The sequence below is a fragment of the Paramormyrops kingsleyae genome, chromosome 1 (genome assembly GCF_048594095.1).
Source record: "Paramormyrops kingsleyae isolate MSU_618 chromosome 1, PKINGS_0.4, whole genome shotgun sequence".
In the NCBI taxonomy this organism is placed as follows: domain Eukaryota; kingdom Metazoa; phylum Chordata; class Actinopteri; order Osteoglossiformes; family Mormyridae; genus Paramormyrops; species Paramormyrops kingsleyae.
Window position 1 is genome coordinate 15139572 of NC_132797.1, and position 21553 is coordinate 15161124.

Consider the following 21553-nt stretch of genomic DNA (forward strand, 5'->3'; position numbering starts at 1 on the left):
CCCCTGCCACCCTAAAGTATCCCACCAGAGGGATTGGAGAGCAGCACGCTCTTGCATCAGCAATTCCATTGTCATGCAGCTAAAATGCCAGAACTGGCAGACGCAACGCCTTTCAAAAAACAAAATATGTTGTGGAAATGCGTTTGGGTGCAGGTCTATAAGAGCTGTGTTGTAAACGTCTGATCACAGAAAAAAACACAAGAAAAGCAGCTCATCCTTATTAACCTCCTTGTCACATACTTCAGTTATAATCGGTGTTAGTTGCATAAGCAGATCACTCACCACTTGAGTACTTTCAGTCTCTGGAATTGCATGCATTTGGTGATTTAATCACTCAGTTTTGCCTTTTTGACACTCTGATCCCAAGTTACTCCTTCTTTCTCCGTCTCTCTCCCCAGAATAAATGTCGTGAGTCTACAGCAGAGTGGCCAGAGTAGAGGGAAGCTGTGATCCAAACCGTACCGTTCGGATTTCGCGGCGCCCCGTGAGGTCGGCTTCCTTACCGTTTCCTCAAGCTCCATTAATCCCCGCTTTTGTGTCTTAGCCGGAAACCCTGCAGCCCACTGCTCAGTGCCTACTCCATAACATGGAGCATCATTTTTTGTGCAATTCCGGGCTCATTTAAAATTTTTCATTTGCAGATGGTTAAAGATTTAATTCAAACCATATAGCTAAAATGTCTTGACTCTCGCATCCTATATCTCACATGACAAGGGCAGGCAGCTTTCCGAGAGGCAATACGGCTTCATTAAAGAAGGCCTCAGGCCTTCTCGTCTCCAACGCTTCCCCGAACTTAACAGGAGGCATAAAGTATTTTGCTTTACGGTGGCTTCCTGGCCATATTTCAGTGTTCCTTAAACGTACCCCAGTCTGACAGGCCGGCATTAGTCACCGAGAGCGCAGCCTGAGTTACAGCCCTGCGCGCGTCCTTGCCCCAGTCACCCAGGGCGCTGTCCCCAAGGTACTTGCCGAGCGAGTTTGGGATTTTACTTTAACGCCGTTACGTGCCAGTCATCAAAGATTGGGGCAACCCACTAAACCCCCCCATCTGCTTCACCCTGCTGCTCATTGAAAAAGCCATCATATCAGGCATGTAGCCATGTAGTAAAACAGTTTAAACACCCCCTCACTCACCCATCCCACCCACAAAATTTATTTGCTCTCGATTAGCCAGGTAGTAAAATCACGGGTTTGGTCCCCGTTCAGCAAGATGTACCAAAGAGGACCTATAAGTTGGGTTCCCCCCCTATAAGTTGGGTTCCCCCCCTATAAGTTGGGTTCCCCCCCTATAAGTTGAGTCCATTTCCTCCCTCCCCCCCCCATTAAGGGGCCCTTATCATGTAATGTTTTCGTGTCTTCGTCGTTCCGTAATATCCAGATTCATGGAACTCGCCTAAGGTACGACACTATTACAGCATCTTCGAAACACATTTCGGGTCAGTCCGTTTCTCATTATACTACACACTGGGTGATAATAATTTGTAAAGTAAAAAGAATGACCACAGTAGGAAAAAAAATTTTCACATAATTTTGTAGCAGAATAACACCATTTGACAAAGGGTGTTAATAACACAATGTCACATTATCTATTCAGTTAACACACTGATTTGGCACAAAATAACTTGGACTAACATAGTCAGAGCTAGAGTTATGTTTGAAATGCTTACAAACTGTCATGAATGCTAAAATAGTATAGATGATAAAGCACAGGAAGAAAAAGTACCACAAACTAGTTTCCTTTCAATTGGCAGACCGGTGTAAACGGTGTAAAATTCAGGCTCAGGCAGGCGGTAATGAAAAATCATAACCCTGCCCATCAAAACCATACCATGAAACAGCTCCGTTATGACATGGGTCTATCTCAAGCACTGACTGGTTACTCTGCATTAGGATAAGCTGTGCAGGTCTGATTAGCACTGACAAGTAATTAAGAAATTCAACACAAATATGCAACATGAATAGCTAGCTATGCCCTTAGTATTCATACTTATGTGTTCTGGAATATTCCATATTTCCCTGGTGTCCATGCCGACTGAGGGCCTGAAGAGCTGCCAGTATGGGGATGCAGTGTGCAGTGGTCACATGACTGCTGTTCCTTAAAAGCATCGCACCTCTCAGCAACCTTATCTGGCTCCTACAGCTGTGCCCGTAGAAAGTGGAATAATTGGCACTTGGCTATTGAACCCAGGAGTACCCCTCCCCCATACACAAAGCTATTCTTGGGGGGGGGGGGGGGTATTTAGACGCAGAAAACACAACCATCACTCGCGGGAATACCGTCAAAAATGACAGGGAAGAGAGAGGCAGGGAAGGCAAGCGTGTGGCCCGCTCCCGGCAACGTTCTCGTGTGGAAACTCGGAAGCGTGAGTGCCGCGGGAGAGCAGAGCCCCCATCTCCTGTCAGGCTTAAATTAATTTCCCCCAGCTATGAAGCAACCCTTTCTCCACCTGCCCCTCTGCTGCCCCCTGGTGGTGGCCCCCTCATAGCTGTGGGGCACTTCATTCTGCTGCAGTTTCAGACATGCTAATGTGCTTCTCCAGCTCGTTTTCCTGAGTTACATTTGTGTCTGCGATGGCTGAGGTTTATGTATACCTGCTTTACATGGATAATGAACTGATGATAGATAAATATAGCATCATTATGCTTTCTTCGTTATTTGCTTCTTTTAAATTAAAAAATTAAATTAATTTATTTATTATCAGTATAAAGTATAATTGTCTAATCCAGAGTTTCACAACCCCTTCCTCAGGGACCCCGAGACAGCCCACATTTTTGCTCCCTCTCAGCTGCTAATACACTTTTATCAGGTATTCGGTGTTCTTCACTGGCTGGGAGCTGGGAAGGAGCAAAACCATGTACTGTCTCGGGGTCGCCAAGGACAGCGCTGAGAAACATTGGTTTCGAATTCCGCAGCTTCAAATTGTACTGGAAGCCGCACAAAGGTTCAAACAGCCTGCCGTGTCAAAAAGCAGACGTGAAGAGCTTCACTTGGGGTCAGTGCTATTGCCCCATCTTCCACACAATTCTGCTTCCCTGTTATCCGTTGCTAATTCGGTGCAGTGGCAACGGAAAAATCCTGCTTATCGCAACATAAAATTTGACCCTCGAATTTTTGCAGTCAGCAAAAGCAGAGGAAGGTTCTATTGCATAGATGTGTTTTTAGTGCTCTGTCGCTCTAAAAAGCCCCCACTGTGCAGCACGCCATCACTGTAGACAGTGAAATCTATTTACCCACGGCAACACTGCGTCCCACACCCAGCCAGCCTGTTCTTAAGCACTGCGTAGCTCCTCTGCACTCTGATACGAGTTAAGGGAAGCAAAGCATTGTCTCATGCAGCCTTTGGAGCTGGCCTCTCTCAGGTGGGCCCCACTGTGGCCAAATCACTGCCTCAGGACCCCCAATCCATAACGTCTCGCTCACCCGTAGATTGTCCAATCTTTCCAGCTCGCTCTCTGAAGTCGCAGAGACCTCTACCGCTGCTTCGCCTCACGCGGTCAGCTTTGTCACTCAATCCGTGACACCCGCCGCTGAGACACTGTCTGCTTAATTTCCATTAATGTGGGGGTGGGGGGGCAAAGGGTTTAAACGCAAGCTAGAGGATGAAAGTGTTGTTCAGAGACAGGGGATTAAGCCTGAATCGTAATGAAATTATCACGGTGCATAACCGAATCCACACAGCTGAACCGGATTTGGATATTGGGGGGGGGGCTCCACAAGAACAATCTGTGCCTGTCGACCTTCCCGTTGTGTGAGTCTGTTTACAGCCCCTCAGAACATCTGTGAAATGCACAGCGGTGCAGCGTCTTCGCCCGGAAACAGGTGGACATTCAGGAGGCGAATATTAATCCTGCACCATCAATACACCGAAGAAGAACAACGCGGCGGACAAAACATCCACCACGCTGTGTCCGCATCACCGCGAGCTCCGTTAATGCTTGCGGATTTATTCGGGAATCTTTCAAACAGCCGGGAACATGGGAGAAGATGCAATTATTCTGCTCTGTGCCGGAAAGATCTTGAGGGCAGGAGGCTGAGCTGAACCACGCTGCCCCCCCTCCCCGTCCCCCAACACACCTGAGGCAGCCGCACCTGTGCACCAGTGAGCGCGGCAGTCATTAAGGAAAATGAGGTGTCCTATTTAAGGCTACTAGACGCCCCTGCACAGTGCTAATCGCCCTGTCGGCTGGCCCAGACAGCACCACGGCCTGTTACGGCTCCTCCGTCGCAGGAAGCCACACGGCGCCTCACACGCGCCTCACACGCACCGGCTGATCTCACGCCCGGCTCATCCGCCCCTATGAAATCCTCTCGGGAAACAAACACATTTAGAGGAAATTGATTTACTGAAGCGCTGTTAATTAAACCCCCAGATGAAATTGTGCCTGAACTCGGCCGCTGGCCTGTTAATAGTAATTACTGTGAGAGAAGTTAACGTGCACTAATTATGGCTGACTCACAGTGAAATCGCCACGGCGTCCAGCAATGCAGATAGTACACAATGACTGGGCGCTATCTCCAGCCAGACGATATGTTCATGATGGCATTATATAGAGTGTATGTGGGAGATCAGCAATGGGGATTGAATGGCTTTTAAGACATGACTGTGGGTAAGATATTCTGAATTTATTGTTAATTAACAACTACACTCACAACTAACATCTTATTGTATTACTATATGGCTATGATTATTCTAATACTTAAGTCTTACATTGCTTTTATGTTTTTCTATTTTTATTTTCCAAACGTTGGCTCACACTGAACTGTATAATCATTTATATAATTTACCCCTGATCTTATGATGATATCATGGCTACCGCCACGTAAATATCAGATATTACTTATCATGTTAGGTATTTGAGGTAAGCAATTAGATGTTTCCAGCAGCAAAACTTTGTAGAAGATTAAATACCTAGTTCAAAGGTACAACAGCGGATACATACATCCAGAATTGCCAGCAATGTGGTTAGCATTCAGTGCCCTTAAGTGCCATGCCCCCTGCTGGTGACTTAATGGCCGGTGTGAAGGCGTGTGGGGGGGCTCACCGTGGCCAGCTTCTGTACGTCCTCGTCCGACGCCCCCAGCGAGGCCAGGCCGATCTCCTGGGAGAACTGGGCGAACTTGGGATCCGCCAGCAGAGGGACGTGTCCCAGTAGCTCGTGGCACGTGTCCCTGGAAGAAGACAGAGCCACCAGGGGGTGTCACATGATGGGCCGTAAGACGGTGTGGGATGGGGATGCACATCACGTCACACACAATGGGCAGTGCCTGCTGAGCTGGAAATGCATGGATCCTTAAATGAAGTCACCTGGAATTGTCCACTTGCCTTCCTGCCCTCATAAAACAGCACCTCTATGTTACGACAGAACAGGGACTTTATCTCCACACAGAGCCTACAGCCAGCTGGCGATTTTGCTTCTTTACAGGATTCCGAAACCATTCAAAACACTCCATTGACATTCAAGCCTGGAGAGATGTCTGTTCTCTTAAAACGATCCCATTGCCTCGTGAAAAGTCGTCGTGGGGAGCACGTCCATTTACTGAACACGCATGCCCCCCCACCCCCCGCTCCAAGGCTTCGAATTTAATCAGAGCATAGATATTTATCTCAATTAATGATGCCGTCCACGGGATTTGCAAATGGAGAGAACAGAGACATAATAACGAAAGCCATTCTGGGGATGAACGTGCCATAACGGACTAATCAGATTAGCCTAACAGGTGCTGTCCTGCTTTCAGGCCACAGGCTGCATTCATTAGAGAAGAATCCATTACTTGTACCTACCATTTTATGTGATTTTATTTACATAATAAAGAACAAGCATACTGATGGTTTTTCCCATTGCACAGAACATGCACAGGATGACAGATGTAAGGAAAATGATCACATGTTAACCTGAGGGCTGCTTCTAACTGATTTAAACTCAGTAAATGGGTTTTTTAAATGTAAGTAGGCAGTGGAGGCAACATGAGCATTGAGAGGGCATCCGTAAGAGCAGCAGAGCTGAAGATGAGCCGTCCACGGATGGCTGATGGACCAGCAAGGCCTCATCTCGCGTCCGCCGCCATTCCATATGTCTGCGCCAGTGACGAAATGACTGTTTAAAAATCAATAACCCGAATTGTCAGAGCTTAATGGGAACGTAATTGTAAAAGCTGGGTCATGGCGAGATTAATTTCTCATTAATCAGCATTAAACGGCTGCAATCTGAGACAAGTGAGACGTCCGTCTGCTCGGCTCAGCAAGCTGCTCCTTTTCACCACAGTGATCGAGAGTGTCTCACTTCCTGCACTATCACCGCGCTTCACCCCACTGTATGTCTCACTTCCTCCACTATCACCGCGCTTCACCCCACTGTGTCTCACTTCCTGCACTATCACCGCGCTTCACTCCACTGTGTGTCTCACTTCCTGCACTATCACCGCGCTTCACCCCACTGTGTGTCTCACTTCCGCCACTATCACTGCGCTTCACCCCACTGTGTGTCTCACTTCCTCCACTATCACCGCGCTTCACCCCACTGTGTCTCACTTCCTCCACTATCACCGCACTTCACCCCACTGTGTGTCTCACTTCCTCCACTATCACCGCGCTTCACCCCACTGTGTGTCTCACTTCCTGCACTATCACCGCGCTTCACCCCACTGTGTGTCTCACTTCCTGCACTATCACTGCGCTTCACCACACTGTGTGCTTTCTAGCCCATCTAACACTTCCTTTTAAATTTCATTTTGAAACCTCTCATCTGAGCGACAAACTTAAAATTAAATTGTCTTCTCCTCTGGATCTCTTGTTAATCGAATAAATTATGTATGAAATGTCAACAGCGTAAGAGCTAGTTCACTTCATCTAAATTCTCCAAACCTACGCAGCAAAGCACACAAATTCAGGGTCGACAAACATTATTTGGAACGATTATTCCTGACACTGCTCTGCCTCCTGCGTAAATAAACATTTTCAGTTTCCCAGAGAGGTGATATTTTACACGTAGCTGTAGCTCTGAAGATTTAATCGCAAACATGTAGCACTGCATCGCTGTTTTGCGTGTCCCACACTGATGATGCATAAAGCAGCTTCTGACAGCTAACTCTATGTATAAAGTTAACTACTTGTCCAGATTCCATAAATGCTCATCCAGTACAGGGTCTCAGTGAGCCTGGAGTCTAGAACTGAGCAGGGGACATACACCCACACAAGATGGGCGATTTATAGATGCCAAATCTCCTGATCGTATGTCTTTGGAGCAGAGGACTTAGACTGAGTAGCAGAGAACATACACACACACAATTCCATGCACAAAGAGCGCAGAAGGGAATTGACCCCATAACTCCGGAGGCGTGAGCCTACTGAGTCATGGTGAACCCATAAATTGAATTCATTTCAATTTATTTTTATATAGCGCCTTTCACAACAGAGTCACCCCAAGGCGCTTGACCTGGGTGTACAGTAGTACACATATAGAATTTATATTATTCCTCAGTCTCCATGGTCATTCAGTTTTCCAGATGTATTTCCCATCTCTGTTGAAAAATGTGCTTCTCCATGGAAACCAAACGCTTCTGTTTTCAGTCACTCCCCATTGCCTGTTGATTTACATCACACACCACAGCTAATGTGAAATCTCAGAGCCCGCAGAGCAGTCCGGATTCATATACCGCCGTCTGACCTGGTTCCATGCAAAATATTACCTCAGAATATTATTGTATCTCTCCAGATGCAGGTCGGTGTGGTTCCGTTTCTGCCCTTCAGAGCTGGGTGGTGTGACCTCAGTTTGATTACGTCAGTATTAAGTCAAAGTATCTTTATTGTCATCTTCAGCTGTAAGATCCATGGGTCACACACTGAGATGAAATTTCGATCTCATTGGTCATTGTGTAAGAAACAGTGATAAATAGAATATAAATATGAATATAACAGACATTTAAATAGTGATAATATAACAATGTGAACAATATACTAAGACAGGGACAAGAACCATAGACAGAAAAAAGTTAAAAAAAAAAAGAAAAAGCTTAAAAATATATATACACACACACAGAGCTGTGCAAATGTGCAATAATACATGTTGGTTACCGTATCCTGAGTGTGCAATTACGGAATTTTTGCTACAGCATTGTGATTCCAGTGCAGAGACAGGGACAGTTTGTCCTTTAGAACAGTGTTGCCCACCACAGTCCCTTGGCCAGTCCACATGTTTGCTCCCTCCCAGCTTCCTGACAGACTGTCCACATTTCTGCTCCCTCCCAGCTCCCTGACAGACTGTCCACATTTTTGCTCCCTCCCAGCTCCCTGACAGACTGTCCACATTTTTGCTCCCTTCCAGCTTCCTGACAGACTGTCCACATTTTTGCTCCCTTCCAGCTCCCTGACAGACTGTCCACATGTTTGCTCCCTGCCAACTCCCAGTAGCAAAAATGTGGATTGTCTGCAGGGTCCCGAGAATCAGTTTCAGAAACCAGGCTTTGGGATCCTCTGGAGTTTTGCAGTGTAAACATGATGAAAATAAGCCAGGCGTCCATCCAGTTATGTGTTAACATAACAGGCTTCGCACACGAGGACCTGCCTAACATTACTGCTCAAACAACGCCTCCTGCTGTACTGGCCGCTTACCTTCTCCTCCATACCACACTCCCCCCTCAGATGTTTCCATAACCTCATGTAACCTTCTGAAATTACCTTGTCTCTGTGTTCACTTCCTATTTTTCTGTTTGTTTGCAGAACGATAAATGCCATGTTTATATACAATTGTATGTATTTAGGTTTTCATGTGTAACACCACCTACAGGGAGAATTCATTGGACATTCAGATACGCGCTTGGCGAATAAAAATCTTCAGATAACAGATAGTTCTGATAATGTTGGGCAGCTGGAAACCCCTATTAAACCCACGATTTAAACTAAAACACGAGTATGTGAGGCAGAAACACAATCCTCCCGCTATCACAGTCGGCTGGTTGGGCTTAGTTACAGCGGCGGTAAGATGAAATGCGGCCCATCTCTCCGCAGTCAGCACTTACGGTTCAGGCGTGTACAGAGGGTCTTTGCTGTGCCGCACATACTGGGTGCAGTTGAAGACACGGTACGCCAGGCCAGCCAAGAAGTCCCGGGGCGACAGGTACCCCGCCACGGGCCGCACGGTGAAACCCGAACGTTCTGCAATAGAAACAAGGAAATTGACCTGCAGGGGGCGCCAGTCAGCACAACTTTAGTGCTTTCTTAATGGAAAATTATGCTTGGCTTTAGAAGTGAGGGTCAGCCCTTGGGCCTCAGCCAATGGGAACCCAGCATGCTTCATATATGAGCCAATCGTTTCATTTTAGTCATAACGCCCAGCCAATTGCATATGGACTTTTACCATAGAAGGGCATGTCTGAGTACAAGAGTCTGTTTCCAACCTTAAAAAACAAGAAGAGTTCGGACCAGGATTAAATAATTTTCATCTGACCCACCTGAATTCTATATTTATTGCCATTCACATTCAAATTCTACATGTTCAATTCACAGAATCACTCAACCAACAAATAGTATACATTTATTTTGATAACCAGATTCAAAGATACTAATTATAATGCATAAATTTCAATGCAGTTATATAAATGTGGTTATATAATTTGTTATGAATGATGGTAACAGGACTTGTGATGACCAGTAAGCAATCCAGATCAAACTGGGTTTTGTATTCATCTGGGTGTTTCCATCACAAATATCTCTCAAAAAAACAACACATTTGAGTAAAGCAAAGGAGAGTTTCCCAGTGAGCGCCACCGCAAACACGGCATGGGGGGCAGCAGCCAGCTCTGGGGGAAGGCATGGTGAGTCATGGGGGGGGGGGACAGGGGCAGATCACAGATGGGACCTTGTGCCTCAGTGAGGGACTGTAAGCCACATGTATGCTGAACTATACCCACGGGCAGGGGCAATTCTACAATTTTTTTAAGGTGGGGGGCATAAGATGAGCCATAGTTCATACAAAGGGCCAACCTTATTATTAACCAATGATATGCTTTGAATCACTGAGTGACAGGGGAGGGGCTTTCCAGGGGCCAATCAGCTTTCAGCTGGTGCTGGCAACCCTGTGACCCTGCCCCTGTATACACCCCTGGTGGTGGGGGGGAATGGCTATTGTAGGAAAGACTAAATAGGAGGAGAGGAAGTTGGGCCAAGTTGTCAACTCAGTGGAACAAAAGGAAATCACGTCGTTAAGATAATACAGGAGCAGCGGACTCTGCACAGCTGCTCCCCGCGTCCCGTGATGATTCACAGGGACCCGCGAGTGCCTCGAGTGCCAGCAGTCTCATTTAAATGATTCTCTTGGCGCCGCTCAATTCATCAGAGGGAAGGCGGCTGATCAGTCTCTTAAAGAGTCCGTCTCCCGCCTGCCACCGCGACAACGGCTGAATTCATCCCCCGGAGGAGGACCGGTGCAGAATGTGGCGTGACGGAACTCGCTGCACGGCCTTAATTAGAAAGCCCCTCCTGACCTGCTAAATGTGGATCCTTCCAATGAAATATTGTTTTAATATCAGGGAGATCTCACACCCCATTTTACTATAGGTCATGAATGGAAGCACTGTGGCCACCCCCCCAATCTCAACCTGGAACCCTCCCCCCTGAATATGCAGAAGAGTGACGGAGGAGGCTCTCGACATGCGAGGCGAGGTCTGCCAATGGGTGGAGCCAAAATGTTCATGCTCAGTTTGCACATCTGCCTGCAGCTGGGAGTGACGCCTCACAGGAGCACAAGGTTCTGTAACATTAAAGCACTGCACAGTGCACACCTCCCCCATACCAGGAAAGGTGCATCCACTGCACAGTGCACACCTCCCCCACACCAGGAAAGGTGCATTCACTGCACAGTGCACACCTCCCCCACACCAGGAAAGGTGCATCCACTGCACAGTGCACACCTCCCCCACACCAGGAAAGGTGCATCCACTGCACAGTGCACACCTCCCCAAAACCAGGAAAGGTGCATCCACTGCACAGTGCACACCTCCCCCACACCAGGAAAGGTGCATCCACTGCACAGTGCACACCTCCCCCACACCAGGAAAGGTGCATCCACTGCACAGTGCACACCTCCCCCACACCAGGAAAGGTGCATCCACTGCACAGTGCACACCTCCCCCACACCAGGAAAGGTGCATCCACTGCACAGTGCACACCTCCCCCACACCAGGAAAGGTGCATCCACTGCACAAATGCATGGCCCTGTGAATTCGGGTCGCCATCGGCATTTCTCCTGCAGATTTCCCCCCCCCAATTGGCAGAAGCGATCTGGCTCCTCTTGTCTTCCCAGCCCCACTGGGTCCGGCAGCCATCTCACTTATTCCTGCATTTGTAGTCGTCCTCACCACATGCCGCCAGCACCGGTTCCATTAAGCAAAATGTATCAACTCGTTGCACAGTCATATTTGTCTTGGTTACGCTTTGCATACCCAAGGGCGTAGTTTTGGTTATACTTTGGTTGGGACCAAATCGCCCCTGAACCGTTTGCCCCCTAAAACACACGCTGTACTTCCAAAATATTGGTAAGGACACGTCCCCACCATGCATGTCCAAATGTACTACCTTGGACACACCTGTCTCCAGTCTAGGAGAGTCTGGAGATACCCCAGGAACTAATGAAAAAGGACACACTCTGGACAGGATGCAGGTCCATCACAGGACACACTCTGGACGGGATGCAGGTCCATCACAGGACACACTCTAGACGGGCTGCGGGTCCATCACAGGACACACTCTGGACGGGATGCAGGTCCATCACAGGACACACTCTGGACGGGCTGCGGGTCCATCCCAGGACACACTCTGGACAGGATGCAGGTCCATCACAGGACACGCTCTGGACGGGCTGTGGGTCCATCACAGGACACACTCACTATAGGCGATTCAGAGAGAACATTTCACCTCACTGCATGTCTTTGGACAGTGGGAGGAAACCCACGCAACAGGGAGGACGTGAGCCCCACACACACGACACTGTGGGCTGCAATCAAACCTGTAACCCAGGAGGAGAGAGGCCACTACACCACGCACTGAACCACCCTGCTGCCCTCCCAGCCAACATACTATATTCTTTGTGAACTGCAAAACAATCATTCTTTGTTACGGGGGATGTAAACAGCACTTCTGTGTAACCCGACGGTCACCGAAAGCAGAGGCGTGATGCCAAATTGATAAGTGCTGCTGTGGATAGTCTGGAGGCTTCGATGGCCCACCAGTTTAGCTCTGCAAATTTCCCAGAAAGCGACTCTGAAACCATCAAATGTCAATCAGCTGCAGTTGTAGTGCTTGTTCTTAAAATGTTGTAAGAACTAAAAAAGACGCAGCCACTTTAAACTCACATTTGTGTAAAAGTTGTTTTTCTACATTTCCAGGCTTATTACAGCTTCAAAAATGCAAGTTTATTCTCCGCACAAAAGCTCCACGGCATAACCACAGCCCCATGACAGGAATACGACTTTATCTAAGCGCGACGGCTAAAGCAAGCTTGCCCTGTCTGTTCCCGCAGCCCACAGGAACAATCGAGTCTCATCCTGTGCCAGGTGGCCGTCATCAACGCTGCCTGTACGAGCGGCTCTGGCTCGTTAGGTTAATTATTCCGTAATAGATACGCTTAACGCCAAGGCAACATTCCATGGACGGAAGTCCGCAGGATGTGTTTTTAGCCGCGGATCCTGGAGGCACATCCAGAGGTCAAAAGAGAGCAATTCATGGAGCATGCAGCATTCTCTCTGCTCAGCCGCAGCTGTGAACATGCTCACCACTCTGCTGAAGCAAGTTATTTTTCCAAAGGCTGTTGGCATCAACTGCAATTCTGTTAAACGTTCAGCCATCAGTGGTGGATTCTGGCAAGGTCAAGTGGCATCTTCTGGCCACCATCACCTAGATTGACGGTTTTTACCATTATCCCCCTTAATTCAGGGTGAAACTGGGCGGTGAACTTTGGGGGGACGGCAGTGCTGGAGCTTCCTGGTGTGGCACATGTGTGGCTATGATGCTTTTAATTGCATTATTTGACTCACACTTCACTGCTACAGAAAAGGTTCTCATAAATATTAAAGGGAAGGTACACTGGGATCATGAGAAGACATCTGGGTATAGAAAGTAGCAGACCAGGCTATACACTCGCAGTCTTAGGGGTCAGAAAAGGACCGGCTTCTACGGGATCCTACGCTGTCAGTAACTGACAGGCTTAATCCACTCCTGGTTGGTTACTTCCCCGGTTTCCCGTCAGGGGATTCCAGGCTTGTGGTAATTTTCCCAGCTGCTATTTCCAGGGCTTTATCCTACTGCTCTAAATCCAGGCTCAGACTCCATTCGGACAGCCCTGTGTTTTAGGGGCACTGTGCTGCAGAGTGATTATGGATACAGACTCGTAATCCAGAAGCTGCCAGCGAGAACTCAAAGTGAACCGCTGCGTCAGTCAGTAGGAACTGATAGAACCCTAACTGATTCAGATAAATTTGGCAGCTGAGGTACTAGGAGAATAAGAGTTCCCTCGGTCTGTGGGGGATATGGGGACAGAAGCTTCTACCTTCTAGATTGTTTTTAAGGGCTCCATTGTCCTCTGTACTACCCTGAGACATGCTGCAAAAAAATGAGAATGAATTCTGTAGACGGCAATGTCTCTCTGCCGACCCAGATGGCTCTGAATCGGCCTCATTAACCACGGTGCCCCCCACAGAGGATAGCCAGATAACACTAAGGTTTCTCTTGAATGAATGGCACCCACATTTGGGGATTTTGCTCTGGTCCGATCTGGGGGGGGGGGGGGGGGTCTTTCAGCAACGGTGTGGCTTCATTTTGATGGGCCCCCACTCATTGACGGCTACCCCTGTTTCCTCTTTGAACAGAAAAGAGGATGCTGTTTATTAAAATCTAAGGCACCGTTTGATGACTGTTTCTCCTCTGATAGACTGTGGCATAAATTTCACTCACACAGGCCGAGTTTTACATGAAATATACACACAGGATATAATAGCAACAAGGACAAGAACTCAAGTAATCTTGAGACATTTCTCTTGTCTCTTGTCAAAACCTTTGGTTAGACACCGAAGATAAGGTAAGGGTAAGAGACCTAAGATCAGTCAAAGAAATCCCTGCATGTCATAAATTCAGAAGCTGAGGTTGACGTTGACATGGACGACACAGGTAGCATGTTGGAATTTACCTCTAAGGAAGAGTGACACGTCCTCCAACTGGGGGATATTGTCCTCCCGATACCCACAATGCTTTGTGAGAAGTGGAAGGTTCTTCAGGTACTCCCGGCAGGCGTGGGTGGGGTAGAGCTTGGTCAGTTCACGAAACACAACCCCCCACGTCTTCACCTCGTCAGACGAGTATTCGACACGGGGAATCGGCTGTCCGCTGTTGCGTGGGGAGACGAGAGGGACAACAACATAAGGGACACGCACAAGTAGGCGCCCACTGACTCCGCTCTCCCTGGGGGGCCAGTCGTCGCATCCTGTGAGTTCAGCTCCCTGCTGGAGTTTATTCTCCACAGACCGAGATGTTTTCCCCTCCTGTGGAGCAAAGGCATTGGCTGGCTTTATCCCCTCGAGCCACCTCGGTCTGCGGTTTTTTTTTCTTTTCCTGCCCCTAACCTAATCTCATGACTGCGAAGGAAAACAGAAAACAGCAATGAATAAATCGCTCTGCAAAGCAGGCTCTTTGTAATTCCTTCAAGGCATGTTCACTTTTCCTTTTTTTTTCTCTGACATAGTCAGAGCCTAGAAGTAATTTCTTCCAGATGGTGGGAGGCCTGTTACACCTAGAACATGGGCCTCAAGAACCCTCCCTGTGATAAACACTCAGGACCACCAGATGAAGTATACACTCATCATAGGTATTGATTACCCCCTTTGCCTATATAACTAAAAATCTGCTCATTGATGTCTACACACCAACTGGTCTACAAGACCAAAACCATCTGGCCACCATGTAAAATAAAAATAGCTAGACAGACAAATGCTTTTGATTGCAGGGCAACATATTTTTAAATGCAATTTTCATTCATGAGTATTCAGACATTTTGGTGTTTAAATGACAAATTTTTTTCAGTATCTTTTAGATTAACACTCTTTATCATTATTTTATCGTTATACTTGCATGTCACCATAGAGCGTTACAAAGATGTCGTGTAGGAAGGCTGACGGCTTATTACACTATAACTAGCTGAAACACAGTATTTCCTGTTTACAAAGCATATAGCTCCACATTCCACTAAATGAGTTTGACGTCTGTTCTGTTCGGTATCGTATGTGCCGCGGGCATCCAAAAATCAGCACACATGCTTCATTCAAGGCGCGATATTTCGCCTCGGCAGCGGAATCGAGTGACAACGTAGCCACCATCCACCACGCCACTTGTATCTGCGTGTGGATCTTCCTGTTCGCTCTTCTTTCCAGAGGGATTCATCATTAAACGTTAATTACAAAGCCAGGAAACTGCAGCATCTGCAGACTCTCTTCCTAGAGCACCATTCCACGTCTCTGACCTGCTTCCGATTGCAGGCCACACTTGCGGTGAATAATGTTTGAATACTTTCAAAGCCTAAGGGCCCTTTGTCAGTGAACATTGTGACAGTACCACACATCAACACAGAGTCAGCTTGCAGTCGTGGTACCGTATCAGTTTCACTCTTCACTGCCGTGTTTTAAATTACACCATCCCTACAATGCACAAATCAAAGCAAGCCCAAAACGGAGCTCATTTTCTATGATCTAGGCTGTGTGAAAATGTCCTCTGGAGGCTCTGGATGCTTCTCAGCCCAGAAACCTCCCCCACTTTGAATCTTCTACAATGATGGGAGTGCAGACATATCGGTAGGATCACATCTTTGCATAAGCTATATGAGTTTGGTCTTTTTAATCACTGATCTAAGAGGTTTTAATTATGCGCTCTCCAGCCAAATGACAATTTAATTATACTTAATTAGATAATTAGAAAATGGACTCTCCAGTTAACTACCTTATTTAACACTTGCATATCATTTCTGGATTCCTTATGTAAAATGTGAAAACATAATCTTCATTGATAACTTTCATAAACACTCAAGAGACCTGCTAAATCTCTCAAAAATTGTACTTATATAAATGAATTAATAAAGACATAATGGTAGAGGGAAAGAGAAGAACCATTTGCTGTGTTAGCAGAGATATTCATGTGTTCATCTTTCAAATGTGTGTGCTTTGCTATGGCCAGCTGGCAGGAACACACACACACACACACACACACAACAACAACAACAACAACAACAACAACAACAACAACAACACAGGCAAAACTACAAGCTTCCAAGATTCAGATGGATGCAACAGGTCTCTGTGGTTACGCATTTTTTTCCACTTTTTCAAAGACAGGGTCATGGGAGTGGAGGTGGCTGCCCAATATGAGTTAAAGCAGTCTTTGGATCCGTTATCGACCAGTAATTAGCACTGTATAATTAGTGGAATTTGTTGCTGAAAGTATGTTAATTGCTTAGTAAATCTGAACAATAGAAACATTCTCTGCAATTTCATAAAATTTATCCCAGGAAAAATGTCTAATTAATATAAAAGCAGTTACTGAAATGATTTTGAGTGAGTATTCTACATTTTCATATTCTTTGCATGTTATTCAGGCTACTGAGGGATGTCTTTTTTTTATTAAACTGCACTGGATTTAAGACACTGGATATAAGATTAAAGGCTAGATTTAGGGCAGGTTTATAACTTTCTTATCAACTGTTTAAAACTGTTGAGAGGCACTGAAGCAAAAAATAACCACATGTTAGCAATGAAGCTAACAAGTCGGGCCCGTGTCCTGCCACACTGCAGTGGGCGTCCATCTTGGCAGCCCAACAGCCTTAGGCCGAATCCTGAATACTGAACGGGGAGCCGTGTGAGACGACACTCTGCTGATAACCTTATCCATCCAAACAGTCCCACACTGAGTACAACACCTGGGCTGGAGTAAAGCACCGAGCGGGAGATGCTAGCATTTTCGAGTTTATTGCATTTCCGACATGACTCTCCTGGCGTTTTGACGAAAGAGTCTACGGCGAATTTAGGCATCTTGTGAAGACCTGCAGTGAGTGGCATGTCGTGTCGGGAGAAAGCGGGAACATACGCTTAGTGAAGCAGATGTCCTACTTACAACTTGTAGTTCATGGCCACCTCCACAAAATATTTCCTCCGTTGGCGGTAAACAGTGTCCTTAAAGCCCTGAAACAGAGGAAAGAGGGTCGTCACGCGCCCCAGCATGAGCATAGACAGCTCCCGGAGTTCCGAGTCTCATCCAGGCCAAAGGAGGTGTGCAGGTTTGCTGGAGACAAATTACAGGCTGAGTGGCCAACCAGTCCCAGGCCATAGCTGGACATTATTCATTATCCAATGTCCACAACTGATCAATTAGAGAAGACAACAATGTTCAGGACACAAGACACTGTTTATTCTGATCTTTCTGCATCCGTATGTCTGTACACGCTTTGGCGAGAAAATCCTCTGCTTTTCCACACTCACGATGCAAACACAATTCAGATTACGGATCACACAAGTGTGTGAAATCCCGTTCCGCCTTCAGCGATGGTTCGCTTTCACCTGTGTGCCGAGGGGTGATGTAAGGCAGCCCACCGCCAGGCGGATAATCGGCTGCTCTCAGCGCAGCTCTTCATGAGAGCCCTGTAAACACAGACTGAAGCCTCGCGACTCCTTTTAGCACCTGGGTGAGGAGTGTACAGCCTCCACACCCCAAAGACCACAACAAAAAGTGGCCTATTCAGCTGACTCTCCTCATTAATCCTCACAAGGTACATTTCCCTCAAAACGTCATGTATCCAGCCAAAAATTATATATTATATAACAGCAAAATATTATATATAAGAGAGATGGTTTATTCTTTATATGTCAAATGCAAAAATTCATCAAGTTTTGTTTTCTTTTTGGTTTTGCTTTTGGTTTCTGCAAAACTAGAAAAAGGATATTTTTCACCCATAGTCAGATAATTTATTTGACATGCCTCATCACATTTTGTCAGAGTTTAAGTATCTCTCTAGCTACCCAAAAGGTAAACGGCACTTCGTTATTTTCAGCAAATGAGCTCATCGGAGACAGCAGATGAGTGATGAAGTTTCTCGTGTTAAAGACAGGAAACAGACAAAACACAAGGATCATTGAGAGTCAGTCCAAAGACACATTTAAGGTATTTCAGTTGACAACACTGCATAAGTGTAATAAGGTTTTCCTGGACCACATTGTTCAGTTATTGCTATACACAGGTATCCATCGACTTTTGTCTCGGTTTTGCCCGGAACTGAGGATGTAGGTGAGTCTGGACGTATGCTGACCATTATAGGGGAGCGGTCATGACATAAGATACAATGTAACATACATTTATCTAAACTTCTGTAGTGGCGGCGCAATCAGTTTATTGCGGTTCTTGCCACATGCCGCACGCCGGGTATAATATGTTGACTCATGTCCACTATGTCTGCTTCAAATGTTTCTTGATAAATTTTATTAAGGCTCCTGTGAGACATAGAATCGAACATGACTTGGGCGTAAGTTGATGGATGACTGTACTTGTTTTTAAATAATGGTTCAGTTTTTCACATTACAATCACCGTACAGATTGACACTCTAATTCTCCATCTTTGATTACCATTATTTTGCACACGTGTATCAGGAAACATGTCTGACAAAGTCAACATCCAGCCCCTCCCAGTGCAAGGGGAATGAGTTCAGGTAATGTGCAGTCTAACAGGGTATTGGAGGTTCACACTGGCTGTGAAGAACAACAAAATGACAAAGGAGACGCCCCCATGCTCCCTTACCGGGTGGTCAGCATCCAGTTCCGAGCCGTACATTAGCACCCTGTGGGAGCACTGGTCCAGCTCGGAGATCTTCCTGGGGAACCACGGAACTCCATCCAGTTCTGCTGCCACGAGAGGATAAGACGCAGTGTGTGAGGCATCTTCATAGCCCCAACCTCCCTGCTTCATGGGACACAGTTGTATGAAACATTTTAACAGTATATAAAGGCAAAAATGTGGGTTATGTTTATTAGTAGAAACACTGTTTAGCACTATGCATATGTTGTATCCATCCAGCCACCCATCCATCCATCCATCCATCTATCCATCCACCAATGTTCCTTAATAACCAGTTATCCAGTAAGAGGACTCATTGAGCCTGGAATCTAATACAGGAAACACAGGGCACAAGACACAAGAAATTCTGGATGGAATGGAAGTAGATTCTATATCGGTCATACAATTATTTATTTTTATATACGTTTGCATATACAAAGTGCTGTATTATGAATTACTTTATGTCTTGCAGAAATAACATGAGATCGTTGGAAGAGCTCTGCTGAGCTGGAGGAGAGAGAAGAGGAAACGGGAAGTGCTGGATTTGTTTGTGCAAAGTCGATTAACCTTAAAGGTTCTTCGTTATACCCAAAGGGGTCTGTTTCTCCTTTGTATCATGCCAAAAACTGAAAACAAATGCTTAAAAATGAGCCTCCTTGATTCAATGAGCCTCCCAGACACCCCCGTAGCTGAACACAAGATGCAGAAGAAGGCCCCCCCATCCAGCTCGCCGTTCAAAGTTTGCTTTTTTCCCTGCTCACTTTCAGGAATCATATAAAAGAGCAAATTAAACCAGACACCACACGACTCCAATGGAGATGATGAGATCACAAGGTGATTCGGACCCCAGGATGTAAAAAGGAAGACAGTGTTATAATGAATCCTGCTAGCAATCCAAGTGCATAAAATAACCTCCTTATGAGGAATATGCCTGGGAAAGTAACATCATGTCAATTATGTGAGATATTGAAGTAGCCTTTTAATTTCATAAAAGATAATTAAATTAACAGATGAGGATCTCACAGGCCCCACTGATGTGTAATGTGATATGGTCAGTAGACAGATTGTAATGGCAAAGGATAGCATGAATACTTTGTGTGACATTGAGGACAGTGGGGACAGAATGAAGGCTGTGTATGACACTGAGGACAGTGGGGACAGACTGAAGGCTGTGTGTGACACTGAGGACAGTGGGGACAGACTGAAGGCTGTGTGTGACACTGAGGACAGTGGGGACAGACTGAAGGCTGTGTGTGACACTGAGGACAGTGGGGACAGACTGAAGGCTGTGTGTAGCTTTTACAGACCCAAGGACTATGTGAGGAAGACACTGTCACAGTGAGGACATCATGAGGACAGTGTGGTGACAGTGAGGACAATGTGAGGTCTGTACATGACAGTGAGGACAGCGTGAGGTCTGTACATGACAGCTAGATATAGAGAGAACATTACGATGGCAGCGAGGTCTCTATGTGATGGTGGGGGGGGGGGGGGGTGCCCCCAAGACCCACCTTCCTCCTCCAGCCAGATCTGCTCTGGGGGGTCCAAAGAAATGATGCTGATGTGCTGCTTCAGGTGCTGCACCAGCTCCCCAAACTCACGCCTGCTGCAGCTGCAGTCAGCATAGATCTCCACCTCGGATGGCCTGCGCTTGGACCTGCGCGACTCAATGTGGACCAGGTTCACATGCTTCTCCTGGAGTCAACAAAACATGGCATCTTAGCCAATCCTGTTACAACTAATCCTATGCAAGTTCATTATTTAAAGCACTCAAAGCCGCAGGACAGACAAGTTTTAAATGAATTTTAAATAATATTATTATCTTTATGCTTAATCTTTGACTTATGTGTTTCAAATACCTTAAGGACACAAAGACATGGACTACACTGCCACCTGTGGTTTCTTAGTGAACTGCAACATTATCTCTGAAACATTTCAAACATTGTAACAATCCAGAAACTCAATTTTACAGGCTGTGTGATTTATTTTCATTGCACTGTTAAACTGGATTTTTATCATCAGTTTCAAAAACAGGAAGTGCAGAAAACAAGATTGATTTGTGGGAACCAACACATACAGCTACCGTAATTCACATTTCAGCTGAGACTAACTTGAGTTTTGAGAATTGAGTAAGTTGATGATAAACTAAAAGACATTATAATCTTTTTTTTTGGGTATTTATGAAGGAAGGTATCATCCATCCATACATCTGTCCATCTTTCATAACCATTTATGCAGTGCAGGATTGGGGGGGTGGAGTCTATCCCAGGAAGACAGGAGACACCAATCCATCGCAGGGCAGACACCCACACAGACTCACAAATACAATCGCACACTACGGGAAGTTCAGAGAAACATGAAGGACATTCACACGCACATTGTAAGGACATGCAAACGGCACACATGTCCCCCTGTAGGGGAAACCATCAAGGTACCACACAAGAGAATTACAGCTCCAGGTTCAGTTTACAGTTAGTGATCGTTTAGAGCTCATTATACGTGTGAGAGCGACAGACTGCAGCTTCTGTTTCGTTCGTTTTTGGTTGTAGTGAAAGTGTCTATTTTGTATGCTGCTCAGGTTACCTGCCCATCAGCCCCCACATGTGCCAGTAATATACCCCCCCCCCCCCCCGGTATCTCGCCGATCTGCTGCTGTCTGCAAGCTCGAGTTTGCTACATGTGCATCTAGTAAATGTTTTTT

The 21553-nt window shown here is 46.3% G+C and overlaps 1 protein-coding gene across 2 annotated transcripts in view; it reads right to left on the reverse strand.

Moving 5' to 3' along the window:
- Window positions 1–21553, reverse strand: part of tph2 (tryptophan hydroxylase 2 (tryptophan 5-monooxygenase)) — a 29789-nt gene that overhangs the window by 5369 nt on the left and 2867 nt on the right. For both annotated transcript variants that reach the window (XM_072710232.1, XM_023826399.2), the window contains 6 exons: window positions 20364–20547; window positions 18817–18917; window positions 17142–17209; window positions 14176–14372; window positions 9017–9152; window positions 5044–5170 (listed from right to left, as the gene is read on the reverse strand). In XM_072710232.1, coding sequence (XP_072566333.1) covers window positions 5044–5170; window positions 9017–9152; window positions 14176–14372; window positions 17142–17209; window positions 18817–18917; window positions 20364–20547 — 813 coding nt within the window. The remainder of the gene's footprint in view (window positions 1–5043; window positions 5171–9016; window positions 9153–14175; window positions 14373–17141; window positions 17210–18816; window positions 18918–20363; window positions 20548–21553) is intronic.